This window comes from Amphiura filiformis, chromosome 2, assembly GCF_039555335.1.
Source record: "Amphiura filiformis chromosome 2, Afil_fr2py, whole genome shotgun sequence".
Taxonomy (NCBI): Eukaryota; Metazoa; Echinodermata; class Ophiuroidea; order Amphilepidida; family Amphiuridae; genus Amphiura; species Amphiura filiformis.
The window spans coordinates 46,387,170-46,414,887 of NC_092629.1; the positions used below are offsets into that span (position 1 = coordinate 46,387,170).

Consider the following 27,718-nt stretch of genomic DNA (forward strand, 5'->3'; position numbering starts at 1 on the left):
TCCAATCGTCACGTCATCTAAATAACTACTTCGGTTGGGGGAAGCGTCAGTAACCATGCCAACAACAATGATATAAGCAATAACTTGATTAACTGTAAATACCTTGCCTTCAACAGTTGGTATGGTGTGATTAAGCCCATGAGAACTACCTGCCGATTGGCCAAAATGAATATAGTGTTCAATTTTGAACCAATCTTGGAGAGTATTTATAATAATATCATCTGCAAATGCAAGTTTGACCATTTTGTTTTATGACTACTTCATATAATTGGCCCAATTTTATTGAAACAAAAGCTTATGTAGTAGCTTGAGAAATTACCTTATAGACAAAGTAAAAGAAAATACAATCAATAAGTGTCATGTTTGCCTGATACTATTTTCTATATTGTATATTTTTGTTACAACCTGTACACGAATATACGATATATATATAAATAGGCTTCAAATACAGTTAACTTAAACTAGGGCATGGTGCAATATTCATGTGTATTCATGTCTACCAAATTAATTAAACCAAAATCAAACCTTAGTTCAATGGCCTAATCCTAATGTGATGCAAGACTGGCGAGCATGGATTACAGATTACATGGATTAATGATATATTAAAATATTAAATATTTAAAATATTACAAAAGTGCACCCAAGTTATAAATGAAATACACAGGGATGCAAGTGGCCTGAAGTGATTTTGCAGGAAAAACCTGATAAAGCGCGTAAATTAGGGCTATAAAGCCACAAAACGGGCTGAAAATAAATAAAAGTGCGTAAATTTGGAGTAACAAAAATCAGAAATTCCTGCAAAAGCATGAAAACTTGCATCCCTGAATAAACTCTCCTCTTGGTCTTAACGACAATTTATCTTTCTACATTTTGGAAATGTAAAAAGCTAATTTATAGCTAGGGGACACGAAATATAATTATTGCACTTACCCTACGATTGTTTTAAAAAAAGATATGTCATCCACCACGAATGGGGTGAAATGACTGTAGAACTTATTTTGTGATACGGTCCATTAACTCCTCCACAAACAATAGAAAGTAAAGCATTCGTCAACTTTTTTTACTGCCTTGCAAATATACAAGCAAAAGGGAAATGTAATATCATGTAAGGGTAAAGATTGAAAATAAATAACACCATCAGTGTCTAACTCAGATTTTAAAGCTGACATCAAAATAGCCGTTTTCTAGCACAGGTGCATTGATTAATTATTTTCACTGAAACATTTTGAAGAAAAAAGGTAAATATGTTTGCAAAAGCATGACCGTATAACAGGCTTTTTTTCGTCGCATTGCTTCATGGAGCTATCGGTATCATCTTTTCAATTATATACCACCATAATCACCTACATTATTTGCACACGTTGGATTTGGCAACACATCATAAATGTTTAACTAAAATTTAAAATTACACGATGGTGCTATTGAAGATGATGATGCGGAATCTTTATTCTTGCACTAAGAAGTAGATCCAATGCACAGGTCGAGAGCTCGGTGCAACACTACCTAAAGACGTATGTCAATTTCCAAACCCTCTAAAGCCAGGCCAGTAATTCCAGAAAAATGCAGCACTGGTTAGTTTGGGATTTAAAAAGTTCTGCCAAATGAAACATAGCTCAATCCTAATCATTCATTTAGCATTAGCTGGAGATGAAAGAAAAAGTTTACTATTTTACTAATTTTTTGACAAAAGAGCCAAAAACATGCATTTCCGGCATGTTTTCTGACAATCGAGTCACAAAAATCAAAGACTTGGAACAAGTCTAAGCATTCAAAATTTTGAGTATGTGCCGAAATTTTGCTCTAATTTTCACTTGTTTTCCAGTCACTGTGATAACCATGACACGTGATCAAGCAAAATCAGTCTGAAGTCGGTCATATTCAATTTTCAGTTTCTTATTAGATTGTAACAAGCATTTTGCAAAGGTACACTTTGCAGCAAACCCCGTTGAAATTGGACTACTAGTTCAAAAGATATGAAAACTTAAAAGAGTTGCCAAAACAATAGGAAACAAAAGGAAATATGTATTTGTTGGCTATATCTTAAAATTTCCGACTTCCGACTGATTTTGCTTGATCACATCACATAGTTTCCTAGTCCAACAAAAACAGACCACTGAAACCCAGACTAATGTACAACGGCCTATAACGCCATAATTCTTTCAAGGTTTTCTTTTTCAAAAGAATGTGAGGCAGTGTTGCAGCGAGCTGTCGAGATCTATAAAAAGCAAACACCCCAGCAAACACAAAACGCAAAAGGTTATAAAAGGTTGTCAGAAAACGTTATATAAGTATATATAGAGAATAAAACGTTTTAATAACATTCAACATCATTTCTTGATAGTTGATTGCAAATATTGTAACATAATGTTATTTAAGCGTTGACAAAATATTCGTAAAAATATTTACAATAATATTTTAAAAACATTTTAAAAATCTATTTGTATCTGTATTTGTAACGTTTTAAAACTTTTTTCATAACCTTTATACAACCCGACATTTATTATTATTAAACCATTTTTGCCAAAACCAAAAACCTAAAATATTTTTTAAACCGTTTTTTGTTTGCAGGGGCATCCGAAATTTTAAGCGTTATTTTTTTGGTAGCCATAATACCGTCCCGTCATAACTTGTTTGGGGGCTCTGTGTGTCATTGTAGGAGTTGCCTTCATGTCTTTGTTTCCGATTTAAGCCAAAATACGGCGATGGCCACGAGACGGGGTATTTCACTGCAGGACGATGTACTGGTACCGCTGATTTAATTGGTTGCTGTTTGATTTGCGGCTTTGCAAACACCCAGTCTCCAACAATTTGGGGGTTGTTAGCTATATCATTGATCTCCGCCTCTGAAATGCGTTTTCGATGCTCCCGTCTACGACGAACCATGCAAAAGTAAAATACTGCACAACAAAGAACACCGGCCAAAACGATCACAGTCGAAGATACAGCTAGTACAAGTACGATGAGCTGGATGTCGTTGCTGGATGTGCCTGTTCTGTCAGTGGGCCCGTCAAGCGTTGAGGTCGTATGCGTTGAGACCGTCTTTGTGTTGTCAGTCGTATGCACGCGTTCAAACTTTGTTGTTAGCGGAATCGTCGTGACTTGATCATTATCTCCAGTGGCAGTTGCGTTGTCTATACTAACCCTGAAGACATCAATAACTTCAGCAGATGGGACGACGTCATTTAGATGGTTTATAGCAGGGTCTGTTTCAGGCCAATTTAAAGCGTCTATCAGCAAATCATTATCCACATATGTACCTATTAATGAGATATAGATATAAATATTACAAGTCTACTGCAAACTTAATTTGGCAATTGTTCATTAATTATGGTTGCTTATAACCATTTGAAATATTGCTTAATGATGGTCATCGATGTCGATCATAACAGTCAAATGCTGCCAGTACAAACTTTACAAATATACATATTTGTTTTCGCTATGAAGCATAAAAAACAGTCTGAGATCTGATATAATTCAGTCACAAATATCGGGTACAAGATGCTATTAGTTAATAGTGAGTTTGGGAAATGAAGTTTGAACATTTACTTCTACGGCAACTTCACATATTGAATTTCTTTATTTAAACGGTAGCTTTGCGATGAGACACGCTTGGATCCTAATGAGACCAGATGCAAACAAAATGTTCAAGCTAAACTTATAAACCTATATTATACCGAAGAATCATATCCTTTATGGAAAAAAAAAGATAAAGATTGAAGATAAAGACCAAGAAAATATGTCTCTTACCACCTAACCATGCGAGTTCATTTTATAGCTAGTTATGTCATTGTGATTCTGAAATCGCAAGGGTGTATATGACCTATACTGTATTGATCGGCCGAAAACCCGATATAAATGTGTGCTCTACCTGGAGAAAGCGAGCTTTGTCTCCTTCGTCTACCCGCGGTATTATCGGAGCACAACTCTGGATCCGTTGGCTGCCTGGCAGCAACTAGTACATCGTATGTCGTATTTAGCATGTTTATCGGATTTCCAGCGGTTACTTCAATATCATCCAATGTCACAAAATCTTCATTGGAACTAAACACGAAAGAAAAACACACATATCATAATGGCAGTGTGCAGAAGAATGTAATAAGTCTTTTTATACATGTACACGCACGACTTGTCTTATGAATTGTACTTAGGAATTTTGAAATAATCTCTAAGTTTTTTTTACTTGAATTTGGTGACCGTGCTATCTGGACAGCATCTACCGTAGTTGGCTCGACAGAATACATTTAATGTAACTCGGAAGAAAATTTTGATGTTCTCAGCGTCTACTCCGGTCTGTAATTAACAAGAAAAACTTCAACAGTCATATTTATATTTCTCTGTTTTATAAGTTTAATATTGGACCACATTATTACCTTAGTCGACAAAAGTGCCACCAGTCAACCCAGTTGGCACTCGTATCAAAATTTTCTGAGTTGCTCTGAGTTAATATCTCTTATAGACCAGTTTGAAGTTAGAAGCCGTTTATGTTATAAACAAAGTGTAAAATACGTCGAGACGGGCTATTTTTTGTCTTCGGCGTGCTGTTTTCCTAACCAACCCGTCCGATGGGTGACATGATATATTGCTACTATAACTAGTACTGGCGTAAGGTGGTTTTTGGTCATTTGGTCTAATCTCCAAATTTGTCTAATCGCCTGAGCTTTCGATCCTAGCAGGTTCTTTATCAAAGGTAGAGTGACAATGTAACACACTAACATATATTTATTTTCCAAACATAGACAAAGGGACAGGAAATGAGATGAAACAGATATTATGAAATGATCAATGTATGCAAAAGCAGTTTTTGTAGGCCTTGCTTTTATCTTTAAAACATTTCACTTCATACAACCCAATTCACCCTTTCATTATGTGTCTTCTCTTTTAATATCCCACTTATGGTATCCTATTTCCTGCCCCATTGTTATAGGAACCACTTGGTCTTTTTCTCTCCTCATTCATTTATATTTCTATTCAGCTTTTGCATCCATTGATCATTGGATGTAAATCTGTCTCATCTCATTGCCTGCCCCTTTGTCTATGTTTGGTATGTAAACATATGTTTCTGTGTTGGTTTGTCACTTTTTGCCCTGCTGGGATCGAAAGCTCAGGCCATTAACCAAATATCGGCAAAATGAAAAACATTGCACCATACTGGCGTATCACCTTCGCTTCATTCCATAGTGGCGTAAGTTCACCTTACGCCACTATAGAAGGCAGCCGACGTAAAGCAACGACATAGGGATTGCACAGTGGTGGAGGTGGCGTTAGGTTAGGGATATGCGTTTTGCGTGTTTTCCATACTGACGTACTTATTGCTTTCAATTTGCCAAAAATAATATGTCTTTCATCTTTTGATAGTTATAAAACGATAGAATCAGGTACAAAATAATATTGACTGGGTGATTTACAAAGGTAGAATTTATATTGGCACTTCTTCAAACCCGATTTTCTCGAAAATCTATTTATTCGTAGTATTATACAGTTCTTGGTTATTATGTAACTTGAGACTCACGTATTGCTGAATAAGTCCAAACATGTAGATTATTATTCCTCCAAAATTTGAATTCTCTGGAACAGGGGAAAGACAAGAAAAATGAGCAAATAAAAGTGTTTTTTTTTGTAAACGTGCACTTCTTACGAACAATATTAAACACACCCTCACCCCTCAGCAAGCACACACACTCACCACACATGCAGTCACAAAAAAACCTACAGCATTCCAAACGCCACACATCCCACATACGTCCGAACTCCGTAGAATTCTGTAACATTTACATTTTATTCACTCTTGTACAGTACACTAAGAAATCATATTATAAACATGAGAAAGTTGTCTTTATTTCATTTGGTTTCATTGATTTATAATAAATGTATCTAAGATGTATGAACTAAATGTTGGTTCCCGTGTGGGGTGGGGGGGGGTGGTGTGGGGATGTGTGTGGTTTGTGTGCGTTTGCCTTGTATTACTTCCGAGGATTCCAACATAACAACACACCGAGTAATTTGTGCATAACTAGGACCTAAATACGCGTCCTCGCTACGGAAACCTAATTAAACGGCGAAAAAATAGGTCTTATACCCTCTATAGCTTACGTTTTCGCAGCGTCAACCGGTTTGACATTTGTTCGGTTTTACCGACTTTATGAGGCTAGACATGACAACACACCGACACACCGAGGACATTTGGACTTGTAAAAATTTCGTAATTTTTCAGGTCCTCGGTAACAAGGCAAGTAGGGGTGTGTGTGTGTGGGTGGGGGGGGGGTGAGTTGTGTTCGTGTAATAGCTGTCTGATCTTATTTTTGCAACCAGCTGATTTATTTACGATACGAAGATAACTTACGGTTACAATTTATTCCGCGTTCTCCTTCTGGGCAAACGCAGAAACACTCCGTAGTGAATCCTGGTAGCATCATTCCCATTGTGTCACAGTCAATGTCACAATTGGCACCTGAGAATAACAAATGTTAATATGGATCTTAACACCAAATATGATCTAGTTGTAGTTAGATACGTCATGGTATAGTACACCTAGGTGGAGAGAAACAATAGGGTTTTTGTCTAAGGGTACAATAAGATAGCACATCCGCCGAGGTTCAAACGCGCAACTTACCTATTATGCACTTTAATACCGTTAAAAACCACTCTACCCGGCCCTCGTATATTTAGTGATGAAGCTCAAAATGTCTTACTTGGGCACATTTGCGTGTTACAATTCCGTGTGTCTGTTTCTGCCCTTCCGGGACACGTGTCACCATGGCTGCAAAGTCTTTGTCTCTCCTGTGTTCCACCACCGCAGGTTATGCTACATTCTCCCCAGTTACCCCAAGAATCCAACCAAACAGCTGTAAATAAGATGGCGAATGAAACTTGTTTATCTGTCAGGGTGGTTTTTTTTCGGAGATCGTCCCGCGCCCGCGCCGCTATAGCGGAGGTACCCCACATGTGGTGAATTGTGGTATTTGCTGGGGTTAGGTTTAATTAAATTGAATGTGGGGAAAAGAAGAAGTGGTGGCCTAAACCTTAAGCCAGACGGACATGAATCGTGATTGGAGGGGAAGAAGGGAAAAAAGGAGAGCAAAGATGAAGAGCTGTGTCAATTTCCTGGATTTCGTCACGATCAGTCTGCCGATTGCGCAACATTACAACACCCGAGACTGATTTTACGTTGTTATCCATAAAGCTGGATTTATACAACATCGCTGAGTGATAGTGTTTGTTTTGAACCAACGAGATAGCGCGTTCTTTATGTTGCGTTGGGAAAAGGGCGCTACCTTATTGGTCAAATACCAATTGGTCGTCGCTCAGCGATGGAGTATAAATTCAGCTTGTGAGTTTTACTGGTGTTAGGGATACATGTAAAAGATGTATCGAATGTTCTTGCAAAGTTGGCAATGATAACAAGAATCAAAATATGTAGTTATTAAAGTCATTGTAATATTCCAGAACACACAACAAACCGAACCTTTCATAGAAGCTGTTGCATGCCAACTATACGAAATCAGAGTATTGTTTACTCATTTTTGGTGTAAAATGGCAATTTTCATTCAAATTCAAATTGAAATGTTAAAGTGATGTATATACCAAAGAAGCGAATTTGGAAGAAAACAACTTAATCTTGGAGAAAACATAATACAGACTTCACATTAAGAATGGAATATTTCTTCATTCACGAAGTGCCCAGGACTAGTTTGCAAAGGGGTCTGCATAAACCCCAAGAGCTAAATATTAATTGGGAGTGACTGGAGATGGTGTAAAATAATTATTTGATAGAGAATGTGCGTTCCATGAGTTTACATTATGTGCTCATAATGAAGTGAACTTGCCTAAAATGGCGGATTTAAGGAGACTGAATTTGAGCTTTGTGGAGGACTCAATTTTTGACATTATGCAACATTGTTCTGTTATTATAAAATGTATTGGGGTTCGAGGTGCTATTTTCTAAACTTCGTCAGCAATTGGCCTTCGTGAGAAGTGAAATGTACTTGTAATGTAGCATTTTTTTTAGAATAGGGGGAGCTTAAAACATACCTCTCAAACGTAGTACGTACGCCCCGGGACGTACGCAGAAAGTTTGAGTAGCCCACTGGGGTCGAATGTTATAAAATTACGGTACAAAGCTACTGCGAAGATTCCTGGTTGTCCAATGAACTCACGCTGATTCGTTATGTACATTAAGTTTAAAACATTTGGCCCCAAGGGCCATTCAACTTAACTTTCTGAGTGCGTACCACTTATTTTATTGCTCCTTCCAATTTCAAAACTGCTACATTACAATTTCTGCTGCATTTCAGTGCTTTGGTCTCCTATTTAGGTTAAGTAAATATCACATCAATTCTCAATAAATTTGATAATATCAGAATAATGTTGCCCAAATTCAGAACTTTGACCCCCACAAAAATCCAATTTAGTCTCCTTAAATTCGCCATTTTAGGCTAATTCACTACATTATGAGCACCATAATGTAAACTCACGGAAAGCACATTTTCTATCAAAAATTATTTGACACCATCTCCCGACACCCCCCAATTAATATTGAGCCCGTGCGGTTTATGCAGAACCCTTTCAAACGGTTATTGGCACTTTGTGAAAAATTATTCCATACTTAATGTCAAGTCTGTAGTAGTAGCGCATCAGTAGCTACCATAGTGGGGCGGGGATGGGGGATCCCTAGTGTGAATCATTTTGGCACGAAATGTTTACGTTTACGGTAATAATAAAAACAATCATAAAATCTATACCAAACACAATTTTCGAGAGAATTCAAGTGTTGCAGTTACAAGTTTACACTGTTATGACAAAGTCGAATTTTTGCTGGTAAACAGACAAAAAGAAATAAAAAACCACATCTCCCCGTAGATAAGTAAAAGCCGTCGGACAGGACACTCTACCCCCTGCTCCCCGCATACTACTATAATTATAAACAATAAATTGTGACTTACGACATGGCCTATTGTTGCAGTTCCTTATGGATGTATCGGATCCATCGCACATGATGTCATCGGTTATATCTTCATCAATACAGGTACGTGTCCTGGTTTGGGTTCCTCCATCACAGGGTGCGTTACATTCATTGAACTGACTCCAAGTGCTCCAGAAAGGCGCTACATTGAATAGTAAAATGTTATGTGATCAAGCAAAAATGAGTCGAATGTCGGAAATATTAAATTTGAGATAAACAGTATTCAATGAAAAAAAAACCTGAAATTACACAACTTTTCTTTGTATCATTTAACATTATATTTTGTTGATTTGAAAAATTCACAAATCTGTAAATAGAGGAAGCATTTTGCAACAAAATGAAGCTCTGAGAATGGCTCATGTGGTAAAATTAAATGCTGAATTTTGATTTTGATCGACAGCAGACGTATTTCGCTTGATCGCATCACAAATAAATGATTAATTAGTAATAAGACATATTAGGCCAAATAAAAAAAAAAACATGTTTCACGTCCCCTCCCGCTTCCTTTTTTGAGGTTCCTTCAATTATATTTTTATTTTTTGACATTCAGTTATAACTTTTCAAAAAATATGTCTAGGAAGTAGAGATGCTTTCTATAGCCTTGCTAATATACAAGAAACACTTTTGTAAGGTTTTGTGATAATTAGAGGGGGCTACCTCTCAGAACACAAATAAAAAGAGGCCTCCTCCTTTTTCCAGGGATTATTGTATACCGCTAAAACAGCTCTAATTACGGGTATTTACACCGATTTTGCGATAAAAAATAAGAAAAAATAAAAAGCCCCCTCTTCCTCCTTTTTTTTTAAAATCCCGGACGTGAAACATGTTTTTTTAAATTTTACTTGGCCTTATGAACACTTTTCCCTGCTTTAGACGTGCGTGGAGAGGTCACTAAATAAGCTTTAATAATGACTTTTAATTTCATTACCTCGACCTCTGTGGATTCCAGTGTTTCATCAGAATAACATACTCGTTTTGAGTGATGAGAAGGTATTTGAATGACCCAGGAGTAATATCGATTGAGATATGTACAGTTGAAGAAGAGTCCATTTTGAGCACTAAAATAATTCTTGCCATAGCGTAAAATCAGTCCCGAGCCCCCCCCCCCCTCCCCTCCCTAACAAACGGATGACTCATGACTCACACTACACCAAAGCTGTTCATTTACCTCTTGGACAAATCATAGCATTGCATAAATTCGTATCTTTCGGAGTCTCACCAAGATGTGTACAGTCCATTACACTATCAGTATTATCGGGATCAATACAGGATCTCGTTCGTAATCGGAAACCACCACCACATGACACGCTACATTCACCGTATGCACCCCACTCGCCCCAGAATGCTGAAAGTTGTTAAAAACATAATTACATAGTACAATTGTGACGTTTAGCCCTACTTGCTGAATATAATAAAGTACATACTATTCTCTGTATCACCTCATGAATATTATGTAGCAGACTGTATTCTCAAGACCCGAGCTTCTTTGGCTGTTCAAAGATGTGAAAAAGGTCGTGTAGTCGTTTGGGATTAAAACATGAGCAGCTGCTGCCAGTCTAGCTGGATCCGTTCCCGGGGGGGCCACTCAAATATAATGATGTAAGCATGCGTGACCAAAAAACGTGTGAAAGGGGGTGTTTTTTCTTGGTTGAGCACGTTACGCGCGTGACGCGTTAAGGGGGTAAAAAACGCTGATTTTCATGAAAAGGGGTAGTTTTAAAATTGTTTGTAACGCATTTAGGGTACCATTTTAATCCGCTTTTCAAATCTGTTGAAACTACGATTCCGAAAAAGTTTATTGCAGTGCCGGAATTCCCCGTTCGTAGAAATGTTTACAGCATACTCCAAACCTAGAGTGTCACTCTATTATGCAAATATATTTCATGACGTATTACATGTGATTTAACCATGGCCTTGTACTTCTATGTAAAATACTGTTCAGATAAAAAAAAACGTGCATATTAATTAATGACGTCATATGAATTATGATGGGTATATAGTTCAGTGGACAGATGGGGAGACGAAAATATCATATGGGACATGTATTTCAAAAAGATTTTCAAGACTTTTATAGATTCCTCACATTATTTACTACACCTGCTGGTAGATTTTTGAGTTTCCCCTTCTCTGGATTACTTTAGGAAATTATATATGCGGTAGAAAGCATGAAAAGGGTACACGATACCGGGACACGATACTTTAGGTGCCGAATTCGGAACCAAATACGAATACTGCTTAACGTTGCCTCTGGAATGGATAAATTACGCTGTATATTGGTATTTTATATTCTCACAAAACTACTTTACGAGAATCCAATCAGATTCATGTAACAATCTGCGAATCTGAAGGCCTAATGGTACACTCTGAATTCATCGTGTCATTATTTATATGTAGACCTAAATAAGTGATACCGGAGGGGGTAGGGCAGGCCTATATTAATAGGGGGGTAGACTTTTAGTGTTCAATGACAAGAACTGACAAGTTAGTAGGCCTACAAAAATTGTTCAAGTTGTCAAAATCCATCAAAACTTGTAAAGTGGGTCAAATTTAGACAAAAACTTGTTTAGGGGTCAAAATTAGACAAAAACTTGTTTAGGGGGTCAAAATGAGACAAAAACCTGTTTAGGGGTCAAATTTTTGGGGAAAGCGCGCTAAAAACTTGCTTAGGGGTAATTTTGCTCACAGAGGAAAACTTGTTTAGGGGGTGTTCGAAAAAAATTTGGTCACGCATGCGTACACTCTCATATTTGAGTGGCCCCCCCGGGGATCCGTTCTTATTTGCCGTGCGCCTCAATTTACTGACATGAAAAATCTCTTACCTGGTAAGCGTGTTTATAAGCGCGTATCGACACACCGTATCATATGTTACTATAGGACATGGACATGCGCGGCCCTGCATGATTACTTGCACAGAGCGACGATTTTCGGAACGACATTTGCAGCGAAAATCATCAGGTTTCATTGGTCTAAGCAGAATTGAATTGCTGCGGAAGATGACCGTGCTGGTTGATCTCGCAAGCTTTATTTCAGAATTAGGCCTACTTTAGGCATATAGCAAGGATTATCGGTAACTTACGGCAACCTGCTGTATTACACTCCTCTGAAACATTCGGTGGATTTTCAGGGCAATCAGTTGCCCCGGCAGTGGTTTCGCACTGACGTTCGCGTGTCCGACTTCCGCCACCACATGACACAGAACACGCACTCCACGGACCCCAGGCGCCCCAGGAAACAGCTACGGGATGAAACAGAAATGGTGAATTCGGATTATTATTCTTTCATTAATGATATGAACAGATAAGAAAAACACAGTATGTTTTATTGAACAAAGCAACACGTTTCTTGACTTTCAAAATATCTGAAGCAAACGAAAAGGATTGTAATGCTAAGTTTGAAATTCACTTAAATGTCCACGTACTTTTATTCTGCAAAGTGTTTCTAATAGGTTCTATATGCATTATTATGTCCAGTCGTTTCAAATTTCCATAGTTGCATAATTATCAATGAGCCAATTGGCACAAATGCTAATTAATAATGCAAAATATTTAAACATATTTGTGTTAATTTCTTGTTTGAAATTATATCATTTTTATATTAAACTGGTTGTATATTTTGAAGAAGGCGGCTGAATGACTATCGGAAATTATTCTCAAAGCTTTCTTTTATAATTGAAATATCTTATTTAGATGTCTGTTAGCAGCAGTCGTTCAAACATGTATACAATAGTCAATATACGGAATTACGTTTGAGTAATGATTTTAAGAAAAAAAAAGGTCTTTACATGTCCCTGTATAGGTTACATAAAAATATACAAGAAACATCATAGACAAACAAGATCTGGCAAAAGCAGTGAATTACCCTGAGCCAAACAAAACGATACATTTGAAAAGAGACCTAATTAGAAAAAACAATGAGCTACGATGAAATAGTTTGATATTTATGTGCAAATCATTAATTATAATATATTTCGCAGGGTCACTTGCTTAATAGAAGGTCTACTTACTTATCTCACAGTTAACTCCTCCATAACCCGTTACACAGGCGCATGTGTAGGCATTGATCCCATCTGTACATGTACCCCCGTTTATACATGGGGAACCTGCACAATTGTCGATATCTGGAGTGTATAATAATGAATCGAATATCATTCTTAGCAGTAACATATTATTTTGTTAAACTTAGAAGTTATACACGAAAATTGTGATTGCCTTTAAAAGATTTCTAAATGTTTTTACTAATTTAGAATCTTTCTTTATATTGTTTCTGACAAATTCCACTGGTTTGGATCTGCCTTTTTAATATTTTATCAGGCAAAGTTGTTTTACATTTCACAAATGATAATTAAGTCACAACTACTACACTGTAAAAATCGGTGACGTGTGACGCGTTTAGAAACTAAATATGTGACATCGTCTTCCGTATTCCATAGTGGCGTATAGTGGGGCGCCGCGAATAAACAACTTTTCGAGAAAATCGGGTTTGAAGAAATGCCAATTTAAAATCGAGTTGTGTAAAGCAGACATTCATTATATTGTGAAACTTCTGTAGTAAACTAAATAGATTTTATTGTTATATATTTTTCAAAAGAAATAAATACATACTATTGCTGGCAAACTGAAAATAAAACTATACGTCACTATGGAAAACGAACAAAACGCAATACCCTAACCAAACGTTAAACGTACGCCACCTCGGTCGCCGTGTAATCCCTATGGCGTTACTTTTCGTCGTTCGTATTCCATAGTGGCGTATAGGTTCGATACGCGTACGCCACTATGACATACGATGTTTTTCATTTTGCCGATATTTCATAATTATAAAATGTGTATAAAAAGTGGCGTGTGGTCGTTACGCCACTAAGGAAAAAAAAAAATGTCACTTTGTAACTATACGCCACATTTAATTAATTAATTACTAATTAATTAGCTAATTATGACTGATGAGACTTAGAAAAAATGAAAGAGAACATAACTAAAAACATATGTGCCAATTTTCAAAAAAATGACCAAAAATCACTATACGCCACTATGGAATACAGCCGACGACATGTGACCTGTTTAGAAACTGAACACAGTATTTAGCTGGGAAACTAAGTGTTTAACTGGTAAACACATAAATAATGATTGATATGCTAAAAATAGGTGATGTGTGACGCGTTTAGAAACTAAACATGTGACATGTGACCGAGAATGTGACGTGTTTAGAAACTGATCACAGTGTTTAGCTGGGAAACTAGCTGTGTTTAGCTAGACGGTCAGGCTGTTTATAGCTAAAAGACGTATTTCTACATCACCGGGAAAAATCTACCATGAAATTACATCTTTCAGAGCGTAGTTGTTCCAGTTGTACGTCATAGGTGAATAACTACTTTGCTAGTGAATGCTACTAGGTGAATTGCTGCTAAGGTAACTGTAAATAAACATGTTCTACATGGCAAGAATTTTCATCACTAAGCTTAAAGAACAGCCTGATGAAAAATGCAACCTTGTCTTGAATGCCTGGGCTACTTGAACGTAGTCTAATTTTTCATTTGTCAAAGACATACTGTGCCAAGTCAAGGAAGCTACCATCAACTATGTTTATTTCCATCTATTATACTATTGTTATAGTAACTATACAATAGTCTGAATAGCATGAGAGATCCGTAATGGATATTTGTGCTTTGCACGTGACTTGTGCGTGCATGGTGCGGTCGATATTTGGATTGGCTGAAGTGTTTACACATAGGCCATGGTCGCACTACACATGAGAGAGTTGCACATCAGATTCTGACTTCATTGAAGTAACATGGGCTTGATTTTAGTTTCAGTTGGAATGTGATTTTTTGAAATATAAAGAAAGCTTTAATTCGAGCTTCAGTTAAAATGAATTCAACAAGATTGTATGTTATTATCCATCAAAATCATACAAAAGTCCAGAAATGGTTTTTGTACTCAATAAGAGCCCACCGGTTATCTTAATTTAGATAACCGAGACATGGATCCAAAATCATCCAAGTTCGGATTCTATGTTGTATATTAATGTATGCACACTTGCATGAGAGATCCGAGAGGATATTCGTGCGGTTTGATTTCACGGAATCAAACTAAAGTGTTTATAGGCCAAGTTTTATGCATGTAGGCTTTTTATTAATATGGTACGAAAGACCAGAGATGGTAGTCGTATATAAATATTATGAGCTTATAATAGCTTTCGCACGTACGAGAGATCCGAGATGGATATTTGTACTGTTATACTTGGTCTTTTATTAATGTACAGAAAAGGTACATAGATTCGACATGTCGAATTTATTTATGTTGAATTCTAAACATGGGTCATAAGAAAAATCTAGACCTACATATACAGTGCAACTGACGAAGGAAAAGATTCCAGAAACGTGTTCATTGCTTAACAGCCTGCATACAGCTGGCAAAACACGTCTTGCTAGCTGTATGCTTTCTAGCAACGGTTTTTTATAGCTTGTCCTAAATTGGATAAAATCAAGTTGATTACCGTTATGAGTGGTTTACCGATCTTTCTAGCCCTGTGGGGCCTATATAAAACAAACTCACTTGGAGTGTTTAGTCGACGTATGGGAGTCGCCGGCCTCGGGCCTGACGGCCCTGCGGCCTTGCTGTTTTGAGTGTTAATGTACAATTTTTAGTCTGCTGACGCAGACATTTTTACTAAAAAACAGTGAAGTGTTCAATTGGTTGAGTAGAAGATTATTTTGGAAATTTGGAAAGAATTTGAAAGTTTTGAAGGATTTCAAAACAAATTAGGCTTTAGAGCCTTAATTATTTGGATGGTTTATTTTAATAAAGACAATGTTATATGCATGTCTGAAGTAATACTACTAAGTTTCGAGAGATATAAGTAGTATTAGGTTTCTTAATTTAGATAACCGAGACATGGATCCAAGTTCGGATTCTATGTTGTTAATGTATGCACACTTGCATAATAGATCCGAGAGGATATTCGTGCGGTTTGATTTCACGGAATCAAATTAAGTGTTCAACATGACCATATATAGCTATACTACTATTCGAATTCAGAAGATATAAGTGGTATATTTTGTGAAACACGTATACTTTCCTTAAACATGTTGAAGAAAGTAGTGTTTTTGTTTTGTATCAAGATTCGTTTAAATTAGTTTCACAAGGTGAGACATATTTTGGATATTTTCTTTTATAATTTACCCCTTTGTGGTTCTGATTTTGGACTGGAGGCAGGTTTCTTCCAGGGCCCGTAATTCTTCTAATTCAGATTATACTTTTCATTTTCAAATTTTTCTCTCACTTCGTGGTCAGGTAATTTGAAAAATAGTTTAAGAAATTAACAGGTTTAATATAACTGATTTAGCTTGTTTCATTTACCCCTGCCCCGGGGGGGGGGGGGAGCACTCAGCTATATTGGTGTACACATGCGTGAACAACGGTTTTAAAAACACACCCTAAACAGGTTCTACCCTGTTTTTCAAAATCACCCCCTTAACAGGTTTTTAGCGCGCTTTCCCCCCAAAAAGTACCCCCTATGCAGGTTCTGGTCAAAATTGGACCCCTTAGAAGGTTGTTTTTATTAATCTTACTATAAATAGGGAAATGTTGTATGTATCTATGTATCTATGTATCTATCTATGTATGCTATAAAGGCTCCGTCAGTTTCGATCCAAATGTCGCCAAATTCATACGGGAGATCGATGAATATACGGGAACGTGTTTAAAGTTTATTTGGTTGAAAACGGTCAAGTATTGGCCTCAAAATAAGTAAAAAAGTGAGTTTTTCGGGCAAATTAATAGCGGTAGTTTGTTTACGGCCTATGCCAACCAACGCGTCCACATGTCTAGCATAAACCGCACCGTTAGCGCGTCGGCGTACACGACGCGCGCCTCTTGACTTGCACGGGTGCCGCGCGTGCGCTTAGCCAACTTATGCACGGGGTTATGGTGATACGGGATAATGGGATAATGGGATTCACGGGCCTACGAAGACATAAATATCGGTACGGGAGGGGAAAAAGAAAAGAAAGAAGGACACAAAATGGTAGGCCTACTTTGGATGGATTATAGGTCCTACAGGTACGGGGTTGTGGTTTAGGGTACGGGATGGGGTTACTAGATTACCAAGATGATTCGGAAGGAATGAGGAATTTTCAATGAGTCTACCTGTACAGTAATTCCTCCTGTTTGAGTGAACGCTTCTATTTACTCATCTAGCGGGGACCCGCGCGAAGCGCGGGTGTCCCGCTAGTATCAACAATACACTTTAATGGAGATCGTCATAATGGCTAAAAAAGAAATTACAATGTACACATTCTTTTAAAATTCATCAGGTAAGAATTTATTTCAAATAGAAAGCAATATATCAAACTATGAACTTCTAAATGGCTTTCATACACAGTAATCATCAATCCTCCTTGGAATTGGTAAGCCGGGCAATGTCCGGAGGGTTGAATACTTGCAAAAACTTGCCTAAACACTAGCCCTGTAAGCTTACTACCATGGTAAAAACGATCGAGAAAGATCGAGCATGTGGTGGAGGCAATGGGTGGAAAATTCATCTCGTTTCATGCAGAAATAAACGCTATAGCTAGTATGGGAAACGGTCTTCAATACACTGTATTGGGTATAGCATACATGGAGGACCGGGATGGGGCGCTGTATTATCATAACGATTGGTACGATGATAATTCCTAATTTTGCGAAAATTTGCGAGGGGATCGACAAGTGTTCAAATCTGGTACTACTTACTTCCTAGAACTTCCGAAAATTTACCCCTTTTTGTTGAAAAACGGCGTTTTTAGACCCCTAAACACGGAACGCGCGTTACGTCGAAAAAAGACCCCTTTTTACGCGTTTTTTTGTTAACGCATGTGTACACCAATGTAGCTGAGTGCCCTCCCCCCACTGGGACCCCTGCAAAATGGGAAATTGATTTTGTGAATTAATTATTGCATTTAGCTTATTTCATTTACCCTGCAAAATGAGATAATTTAGGGTCACCTGGCCTAAAGTTGATTTTGTGAATTAAGTATTGCATTTTTGAAATTGTTACTATTCTGATATTTTTATGAGCATGTTTGTGGATATTTAATTGGTGGTATAGACCTATAGTAGGCATATCACCTCAAAAATAATCGCAGCAGAAACATGTTATTTAATGTTCCTACATTATTGAGCTTTATTAAAGCATCAAAAATCAAAAAACAGAATTGAAATCTGTCAATGCATTGTGACGTAGTGTCAATTTAAAGATGCTCGTAGATGAAATGAAATCCTGCCACAAATGGCTGTAATGACAAAATTGGCACATTTTAAGATTTTGAAGGTATATTTGGACGCTTGCTTGAAAAAGCAGCGTTAATTTAAATATCACATGCTAAATGCATATCTTTCCTGACTTCGTTACAGAAAACAAAATTAAAAAATCTATCATTGAATAATTATAATAAATTAACCAAATATACTATTTTAGCAATTTCGGCCAATCTGCAGACAAATTAAATCTCAAAAAATGACTAAGTTCAGCTAATTAATATGCAAAATTGATGCCAATAGAAAACCGTACATGATATAAAGGTGCGGTTTTTTTTGCACACATATGTATACAAAGTTCTTTCAATTGATAACAAAAAATACACAAAAAGTAATTAATTATGCAAATTAGGTAATTACAGCTAATTATGTATTTATGATATTATTATGCAAATTAGGCATGAGTAATTTTAGGTTTTTTTCAATATTTAATGAACGTCTGTTCATTCATCATAAATGTTTCTGTAATAAGGTTAAATAAATGAACTGCAGTTAATTATTTAAAAAAAAAAAAAAAAAAAATTAAAAGTTTGACATTTTGACGGTGTCTGGAATATAATTTTCATTTTACTGTAAACATGGTATGTGTCACCATTACTCAAAGCCAAGTCCGAAAAGTAAAAATTAAAATTCAGTTGCAATGAGACTTTAAATTAACATTTTGTCATATGGATTAACATGGGAGGATAATCGGTAAAAGCAAAAGCATTTTACTGTACCGCGTATACAAATATAGTATGGCCTTGGACACACACAATGGCTTAGAGCTATTGTGGTTTGGAAAATTACTCCCTAAAAATATCATTGATTAATGTTTTGCTTCAACTAGTTTTAGGGAAGTGTTTCATTCGTTGTCGACGGAATTAATTTACATGCTAAGAAAGATTAGTATTTCAGCTAAATGGTGGTAGTTCCTTTACTTCAATAGGCCTATATTTACTGATTTATGAGCGATCTTCAAAAATCCATAAAAACAGGCAGTAGCTCTTAAACAAAACAATTTTTTTATTTAAGGATCCGATGTTAGCCTCGGAAAGGCTTCACACACCATATATTAAAAATTTAAACAATTTGGATAAATGAAGCATATGAAGAAATTCATTTATCGACATGGATGTTTTCTAAAATTGGCCAAATTTGAAGCGCGCCCTTTTCAATTCACTGTTATGCTTGCATGCACAGTGTAGCAGAATTATTGTGCAGCCACTGTGACATACCTACCTATAGTGTTCCTTATTTAATGAAATTCATATTTGATACATTGTAACATTTTTTACCATTGTTTTATGGTATAAATGCTGAAAACAAATGTGGTAAAACATGGAAATGGTTGAAGGAAGTAATGTGTTTTCTGAAATTTGGTTTATTATTAAATAAAGAAAATGTAAGTTTTTGTATGTTTGTATATAACAACTGTAGCACCAGGCAGTGCATTAATGACATGATTATATTTTACGAAAAATGGTGTAGGAATGAAAATCTATCATGTTTTGGTTGAAATCACATTAAACATGTTCAAGATTAGGTATGTGGTTGAAAATCCTAAACACTTCTTGGCTAAACACATTGTCCTAAACATGTCATGTGTTGAACAGCATGTTTAGAAACTAAACACTTTAGTGTCCAGGTCAACTAAACGTTATAGTGTTTAGTTTCTAAACATGATGTTGACTGCGGTAGAAACTAAACGTGTCACAGTGTGTAATAAGTGTTACAGATAATTAAACATGTTACAGTGTTTAGTTTCTAAATGCTGCGACATGCTTAGTTTTTACAGCAGTCAACATCATGTTTATAAACTAAACACTATAGTGTTTAGTTGATCTGGACACTATAATGTTTAGTTTCTAAACACTGTGTTGACTGTTTTAGAAACTAAACACTGTGACATGTTTAGAAAATAAATACTGTGACACGTTACATAAGTGTTACAAAAAGGTGTTTAGAATCTAAAGAATCTTGAATTTTGCAGTGTAGAAAAACGAAATCTAATATTGCCTGAAAAGATGCAAATAAACGGAACTTGGAGTAAAATAATTAAACATATAATTGTGCGAACTTCATTTTTGTGAATACTTGCATATTATTGGGTGAACTTCATAAATCCTGAGACACGTTTCATAAGTGTTATAAAATTTTAAAATTCTGCAGTGTAATTAAAATTAATTATGCAATATATTTAAACATATATGTTAATTTCTGAATATCATTTATATTCAACTGATTATATATTTTGAAGAATGCTGCTGAATGACTTTACTCATTATCCGAAATTATTTTAAAGCTTTCTTTTGTAATTGAATGTCATAATTAGACAAGAAGAAAAAAAAACGATATCGACTTTGTACTGCTTTTAAGGTTGGTCTGAACCCTGGAAATATGGAAACTTTCAGGCCTCATAACTTCTAAATTGTTGGTCCAAAGTATATTAAAGTATACATATTTAGAATGGCAAAGACTTGATAAGTTCACCTGTGAGGTCAAATTTGGGCCCACAGTGCCATTTTATCAAGTTTGCCATTCTAAATATGTATACTTTTATATACTTTAGACCAACAATTTAGAAGTTATGAGGCCCGAAAGTTTCCATAATTCCAGGGTTCAGACCAACCTTAACGGACTTCTAAAAATGTTTTAACTTTTTTAGCACCTTTCATAGCTTTTTAGAATAAATTCGAGTGGTTTGGACATTGTTTAAGTTTATTGTGTAATAAACCACATAATGCCTGGGAAAAAAAGCAAATACACCTCACTGGAAGTTAATGATTAAAATATTTAAACATAATTATGTGAACTTCATATTTGTGAATACTTACTTGTCTCACAGTTATCTCCTTCATAACCCGTTACACAGGCACATGTGTAGCCATTGATCCCATCTGTACATGTACCCCCATTTATACACGCGGAAGCTGCACAATCGTCGATATCTGGAGGAGTGTATTATAAATTTAGCCCAAGAAATACTGAGCCATTTTGTAACACGAACTACGAACGGCGGGGTGTTGAGGGGGTTGTTTGATGTAACCACCCTAATTTTCAATCATGAAACGTTATATACCGTTATAGTTAAAATACAGCTATGGGTCTTTTCTATCCAGTAATACCAAAATAAGTACAAACATTACCCACATGATGTCGATATGACGGAAATTCTGGCTATGTACAAAAGTATAATAATTAATATAATTAATTTTTGGCTAAAAACTCTACGAACATTGACCGAAATTTCTCCCAAATATAAAAGGAAATGACTATTTCAACCTAACGAACAAGTAAAAAGTCAGTAGCCCTTAGTTTAATGTTACGAGAGCGAAATGAAAATCATTGATTTTATTGTAGAAACCAACGGTGGCCCTCACCAACCCCCTTTCTAATTATATGGCCATCATTGATGGCCGGACATACCCCGGGTAAGGTGCTGGGGTAAAAAACTTTATCGTTAAAATGAGCGCAAAGAAGGGATCTATAATTAGCTTTGGTCGTTTAGGCATAAACACTCGCCATTCGTAGTTCTAGGGTTGATCTAATACAATTTTTGGCAGGAACAAAATATTTCTTAATTTATTATTTGACAAGAAAAACGATATCGACTTTTTACGAGGTTTTATCTTTTAGTAAATTAGCATCTCCCATATCTTTTAAACAACAAAACCTGCGTTGTTAACGTTTCTGGTTTAATATACCACATATTGCCTGAAAAAGAAGCTAACACGAGGGTTGGTCAATAATATCCCGCAACCATTATTTATCTCCGCTCATGCATGACAATAGATGACTGTTACTTACGATCAATAAAGTTTGTACCTTTGTCTTTCTAAACGCACAACAATTAGTATCAGAGTACCTTTAATTACGTAATCTCATTTGCATAAAGTCATTGCTATATGTACACTGACAATAAATGTCAACATTGGCGAGAAATTTGAATTGGCTTTGAGGAACGTGTAATAAAAAGAAGCAGAAGTAAGGACCAAAGCAGTTTACAAGCCTTATTTTTGGTATGAGGTAATCTGAGTATATTCAATTGATAATTGTGAAAGAAGAAATGTATCCGTCAACAGATGAGGAAAGGGACCGTCTTTGAACTTCACCAAAAATAGGCCTATAACAACAAGCAAAAATGGTGTGAAAATCGCGAAAAAGAGCCCACACGGCAGAAGAAAGAATCCAAATTACATGAATTATCACCAAAATAAAACAAAACCAAATATGGTTATTGGTGTGGTATTAGAGATCATAGTCAGGCCAATAGAATTTGTTGCAACAAAAATAGAAATATCAGTGTTGTAGTCGAGTCCTCGTCATCCGAGTCCGAGTCCGAGTCCGAGTCCTTGGTGTCCGAGTCCAAGTCCGAGTCCGAGTCCCTGCCAATTTTGATGTCCGAGTCGAGTCCGAGTCCGAGTCCTCAATGTTCGAGTCCGAGTCCGAGTCCGAGTCCGAGTCCGAGTCCTTATGTATCAAATTCATGCCCCGGGGTTTTCACCAATTCTTTATCAACGTAGGCCTATATTTAACCAGAATTTTAGTTCTATAATGTTTTCTTGTAAATACATAATTTGCCAGTCCCACCTAGCATGCCTATAGTATTGTTTTGGGGCTGTGCAATAATTATGCGGAGCCCAAGGAGGGGTGAAATTGCAAAAAATGCTTATCCCTCTCGGCCTGCTAAAAATCGCTTCCCCCCTCCCGGCCTGCTAAAAATCTTTGCACCCCCCTTTGCACATGCCATTTTTTGGGATCCCAATTTAAAAACCTTAAATGGTTTAGATATAGGTCTATGTTGCGAGCGCAGTGAGTAGGGAAATTTGCATATATAAAATGTTAGGGTTTCCGTACTGTTTTCTAAGCCTTAGAGCGTTTTATTTGAAAGGTATCCCATGTGTGCCAAAAATTGTTTGTTCCCCCCTCTCGGTTTACCAAAAATTGCTTCCACCCTCCCTCTCGATTGGCCAACAAATTCTTACCCCCAATTTTAACTTCCCCCATGCTCATAATTTTATGCAGCCCCTTAGGTAGCATACCTTGGAAACAGAGTACAATCACAGGCTCACAGTAACTTATTAGGCTTGTGTTTTGAAGAGGCAAAAGATGCAATGTGACAATCAAAATATTACGTCACTACCAAACTTCAGGTGCCAGACTTAGGGGTGTTGCATCTGGCTGTAGGCCTATGCAGTATTATTCCGGGGTTGGGGGACACTCGTATATATGTAAAGGTCGTACGGGTATGTGCGGCGGTCAAGGGTCCCTTTTTCAGGCTCTCCGGCAGTTCCATAAGACCCACATTTGCAATCATGCTCCAGTTCATTGAGCCTAACACTAAATTGTAGCTCTTTAGCTCAAATTTGGAAACATTTTGAATTTGTTAGCTCCGATAAACAATGATAAAGCCTATAATTTGGCCTAATTTCAGTTCACAAACCTACACAAAAATGTTGAAATTTTAGTTCATCAAGCCCCTAATCCCCGCCCCTATTTTCCCCCCAAATTAGTTCTTAGTTCCCAAAGTTCGGCATCGCCCACCCCTACCAAAATTTAACTTGAGTGACCCAGGATATTATTATTTACGTACATTCTAGACTTGTGTCTAACAAAGCAGTCATGTCAAAACAAACGATTATGATTAAAATCAATTTAACCAATTAAAGATATAGGCTAACTAAAAGCAATCTTGCTTTTTGGTTGTACTTTTATTTACAAACTGAATTTATTTGCATGCAAATTTAGTTAAATTAATCATGTGATCATTGATCAAGCATAAGAAGAAGTTTACAATGAACGAAAATAAAAGACCTAAAAAGACCCTATTTTGCCGGACTCGAGGAGGACTCGAAGCCGAGTCCCCGAGTCCTTGGGGTCCGAGTCCGAGTCCGAGTCCGAGTCCTTAGCTTCCGAGTCCAAGTCCGAGTCCGAGTCCTTGAAAAAAGGACTCGAGTCCGGACTCGAGTCCGAGTCCGAGTCCCGAGTCCTCCAACACTGAGAAATATGCGCATGCGTTGATGGTATGCATGATTGAAAGTACCAACAATGTATGAAAAAAGTAAAAATTCATCAAAAACGCGCTAAAAATATGACTAATACAAGGTTTGCGGAACAGTAGCTGTGTGAGTGAATTGCTATACCAAGTCTTATGCTAAAATTAGACACACCTTTAGAAATTCAAATTTCTTATTCAATCCAGAGCCTCTCTATGGTGTGCTACTTTAATTACAAAAACAAGACCTTTTGAAATTAAGGGTTCATTAACCCTAACCCGCCTGAATACTACAAAATACTACTTGATATATGCGCTGTTCGTGCATGCATCCCACGTGGTGTGATGGCGCAATCGCCCTAAGTGATATATAGGCACGGTTTCGCTGGCCAGCGAAGCCCAAGACCCGTGGCAAAGTGTCGCCGACCGAGTGCTTGGCATGCGAGGGGTCTCGGGTTCGAATCCCACCCAGAGCAAACAACTTCTTTCCCTCTTTTCTCTCTTTATTCTTTCCTTCTTTCCCTTCCCGTCGCCGAAAAGCCCTTAGGGGGTTAGGGTTAGGTTACCACTATCGAAACTCAGTATAGGCTTCCTTAACCCAAACCCGCCTGAATACTACAAAATACTACTTGATATATGCGCTGTTCGTGCATGCATCCCACGTGGTGTGATGACGCAATCGCCCTAAGTGATATATAGGCACTGTTTCGCTGGCCAGCGAAGCCCAAGACCCGTGGCAAAGTGTCGCCGACCGAGTGCTTGGGATGCGAGGGGTCTCGGGTTCGAATCCACCCAGAGCAAACAACTTCTTTCCTTCTTTTCTCTCTTTATTCTTTCCTTCTTTCCCTTCCGTCGCCGAAAAGCCCTTAGGGGTTAGGGTTAGAGTTACCACTATCGAAACTCAGTATAGGCTTCCTTAACCCTAACCCGCCTGAATACTACAAAATACTACTTGATATATGCGCTGTTCGTGCATGCATCCCACGTGGTGTGATGACGCAATCGCCCTAAGTGATATATAGGCACGGTTTCGCTGGCCAGCGAAGCCCAAGACCCGTGGCAAAGTGTCGCCGACCGAGTGCTTGGCATGCGAGGGGTCTCGGGTTCGAATCCCACCCAGAGCAAACAACTTCTTTCCTTCTTTTCTCTCTTTATTATTTCCTTCTTTCCCTTCCCGTCGCCGAAAAGCCCTTAGGGGGTTAGGGTTAAGAAAGAAATGTTTATGGTTTCACCACTGGGACCTCCCTTTTTTATAATCAGTAGATACCCAATCAAACCAGGTACCATTGGTTAAATTTTGTCATCGATTAATCTTTCTATCTCTTGTTATGTAAAGAACAATGGGTGATAAAGCCTACTCAAAAATTGGAGATATTCAACACGATTTCTTTTCTTTAATAAAAATGGTATATGTCTAAAAAGAGTCCAGCATCATGCCTATGTTATCGGTCTATAAAGCTGCCAGATTCTATACTTTTATTCTCGAGATATTTGGAATTATGTAACAATACATCAATTTGGCGCGAGATTTTCTTGACTACTTTTCACCATAAATCAGGCAGTGCCCATACGCTATTGTGTTTATGCTAATGTCATTATGTAATCAAGCATTCAGCATCGCTAATACATATTCGTTTTGAAAGACAAAAGTACAAACTTGAATTTAGCGTAAGTAACAGCCATCCAAGTCATGCATGAGCGGAGATACACCATAGTTGCGGGAACTTATTGACCAGCCCTCGTAAAACCTTTTAATAACATTTAAATGTCGGGTTATATAAAGGTCATGAAAACGTTTCTAAAACGCAAAATATTTTTTCAACCCCAAAGTAACATTTTGTTTAGAATGTTTTGTATCAAATTTTCAAGAATGTTTTTGGAATGTTATTAAAACGTTTTTATACCCTTTATATATCCCGACATTTTAACGTTTTCTGTAAAACATTTTTTGTTTGCTGAGCAGTAGAAAAAAATGTTTTTTAAGGTTATGAAAATGTTTTATACTCTTAATATACCCTTTATATAACCCGACATTTAAACGTTTTCTGACAACCTTTTATAACCTTTTGCGAATAATGTCGAAAACGGTTTGTGTTTGCTGGGAAAGGACAGAATTAGAGAAGGGGTAGGGTTTCCACTTTTATCAGAAATGAGATAACTTAACCGATGATAGTTTAGAAACCCAATGTTCAAATCAGATCACTGAAAACTGATGATATTTCATTTATCTCAGAACTGTCAACTGTAAATTGGCAAGACATTTCATCTATTAGTAGGCCTAATGTGAATGATGCTTGGATTAAATTTAAGGACATGTTTTTACCACTATTTTAGACAAAGTTGCTAAATGTCAATTTGTTCACAAAATTAGCTTTGTCAGATCGTACTATTCCTTTTCAAATTTTTCTCTCACTTCGTTGTCAGGTAATTTGAAAAATAGTTTCAGAAATTAACAGGTTTAATATAACTGATTTAGCTTATTTCATTTACCCCTGCAAAATGGGAAATTGATTTTGTGAATATTAATTATTGTATTTTGCTTGAAATTGTGACAATTCTGATATTTTTATGAGCATGTTTGTGAATATTTAATTATGCATGTTAATTAGCATATTTATGTCAGATAAATTGTAAGGATGTATTGTACCGTGTAGTGGCATAGTGTTCCTTATTTAATAACATTCATATTTGATGCATTGTAACAATTTGTTTACCACTGTTTTATGGTAAAAATTCTGAAAAAAATGTGTTAAAACATGGAAATGGTTGAAGAAAGTAATATGTTTTCTGAAATTTGGTTAATTAATAGAATGACAAAGAAAATGTAAATTTTGTGTATGTTTGTATACAACAATTGTAGCACTAGGAAGTGCATCAATGACATAATTCATTTAAAAAAAAAATATTTTGGTTGAAATCACATTAAACATATCACATGTTCAAAATTAGGTATGTGATTGAAAATCCTAAACACTTCTTGGCTAAATACATTGTCCGAAATATGACATGCGTTGATTGTGTTCAGTTTGAACAGTCAACACCATGTTTAGAAACTAAACACTATAATGTCCAGGTAAACTAAAGTTTCTAAACATGGTGTTGATTGATGTAGAAACTAAACGTGTCACAGTGTCTAATAAGTGTTACATGTAATTAAACATGCCACAGTGTTTAGTTTCTAAATGCTGTAACATGTTTAGTTATACAGCAGTCAACACCATGTTGAGAAACTACACACTATAGTGTTTAGTTGCTTCTAGCAAGACTAGAGCAGGGTCACAAGGTAATCTGGTCATCCCACTTAAAGAGCGAGTCGGCTAAGCGAAAATTTACATCCAGAGTCATTGCCAACCCAGCTTAAAGTCCCACTACCTCCTACACTAGGCCGTTTCAAAGTGATGTGCAATTTAATTATTCAGGTTGTTGCATGATGGTCGGCTGCGGTGCGGAATCTGTCTGCGGGTTATCTTTGAAGCCTGCTGACATATT

At 36.8% G+C, this 27,718-nt stretch overlaps 1 protein-coding gene across 1 annotated transcript in view; it reads right to left on the minus strand.

Annotated features, from left to right (window-relative positions):
- LOC140140946 (uncharacterized) overlaps positions 1 to 27,718 on the minus strand; it is a 123,331-nt gene that overhangs the window by 84,830 nt on the left and 10,783 nt on the right. Inside the window, 2 exon segments of the mRNA XM_072162713.1 lie at positions 12,963 to 13,076; positions 21,069 to 21,182. Coding sequence (XP_072018814.1) covers positions 12,963 to 13,076; positions 21,069 to 21,182 — 228 coding nt within the window.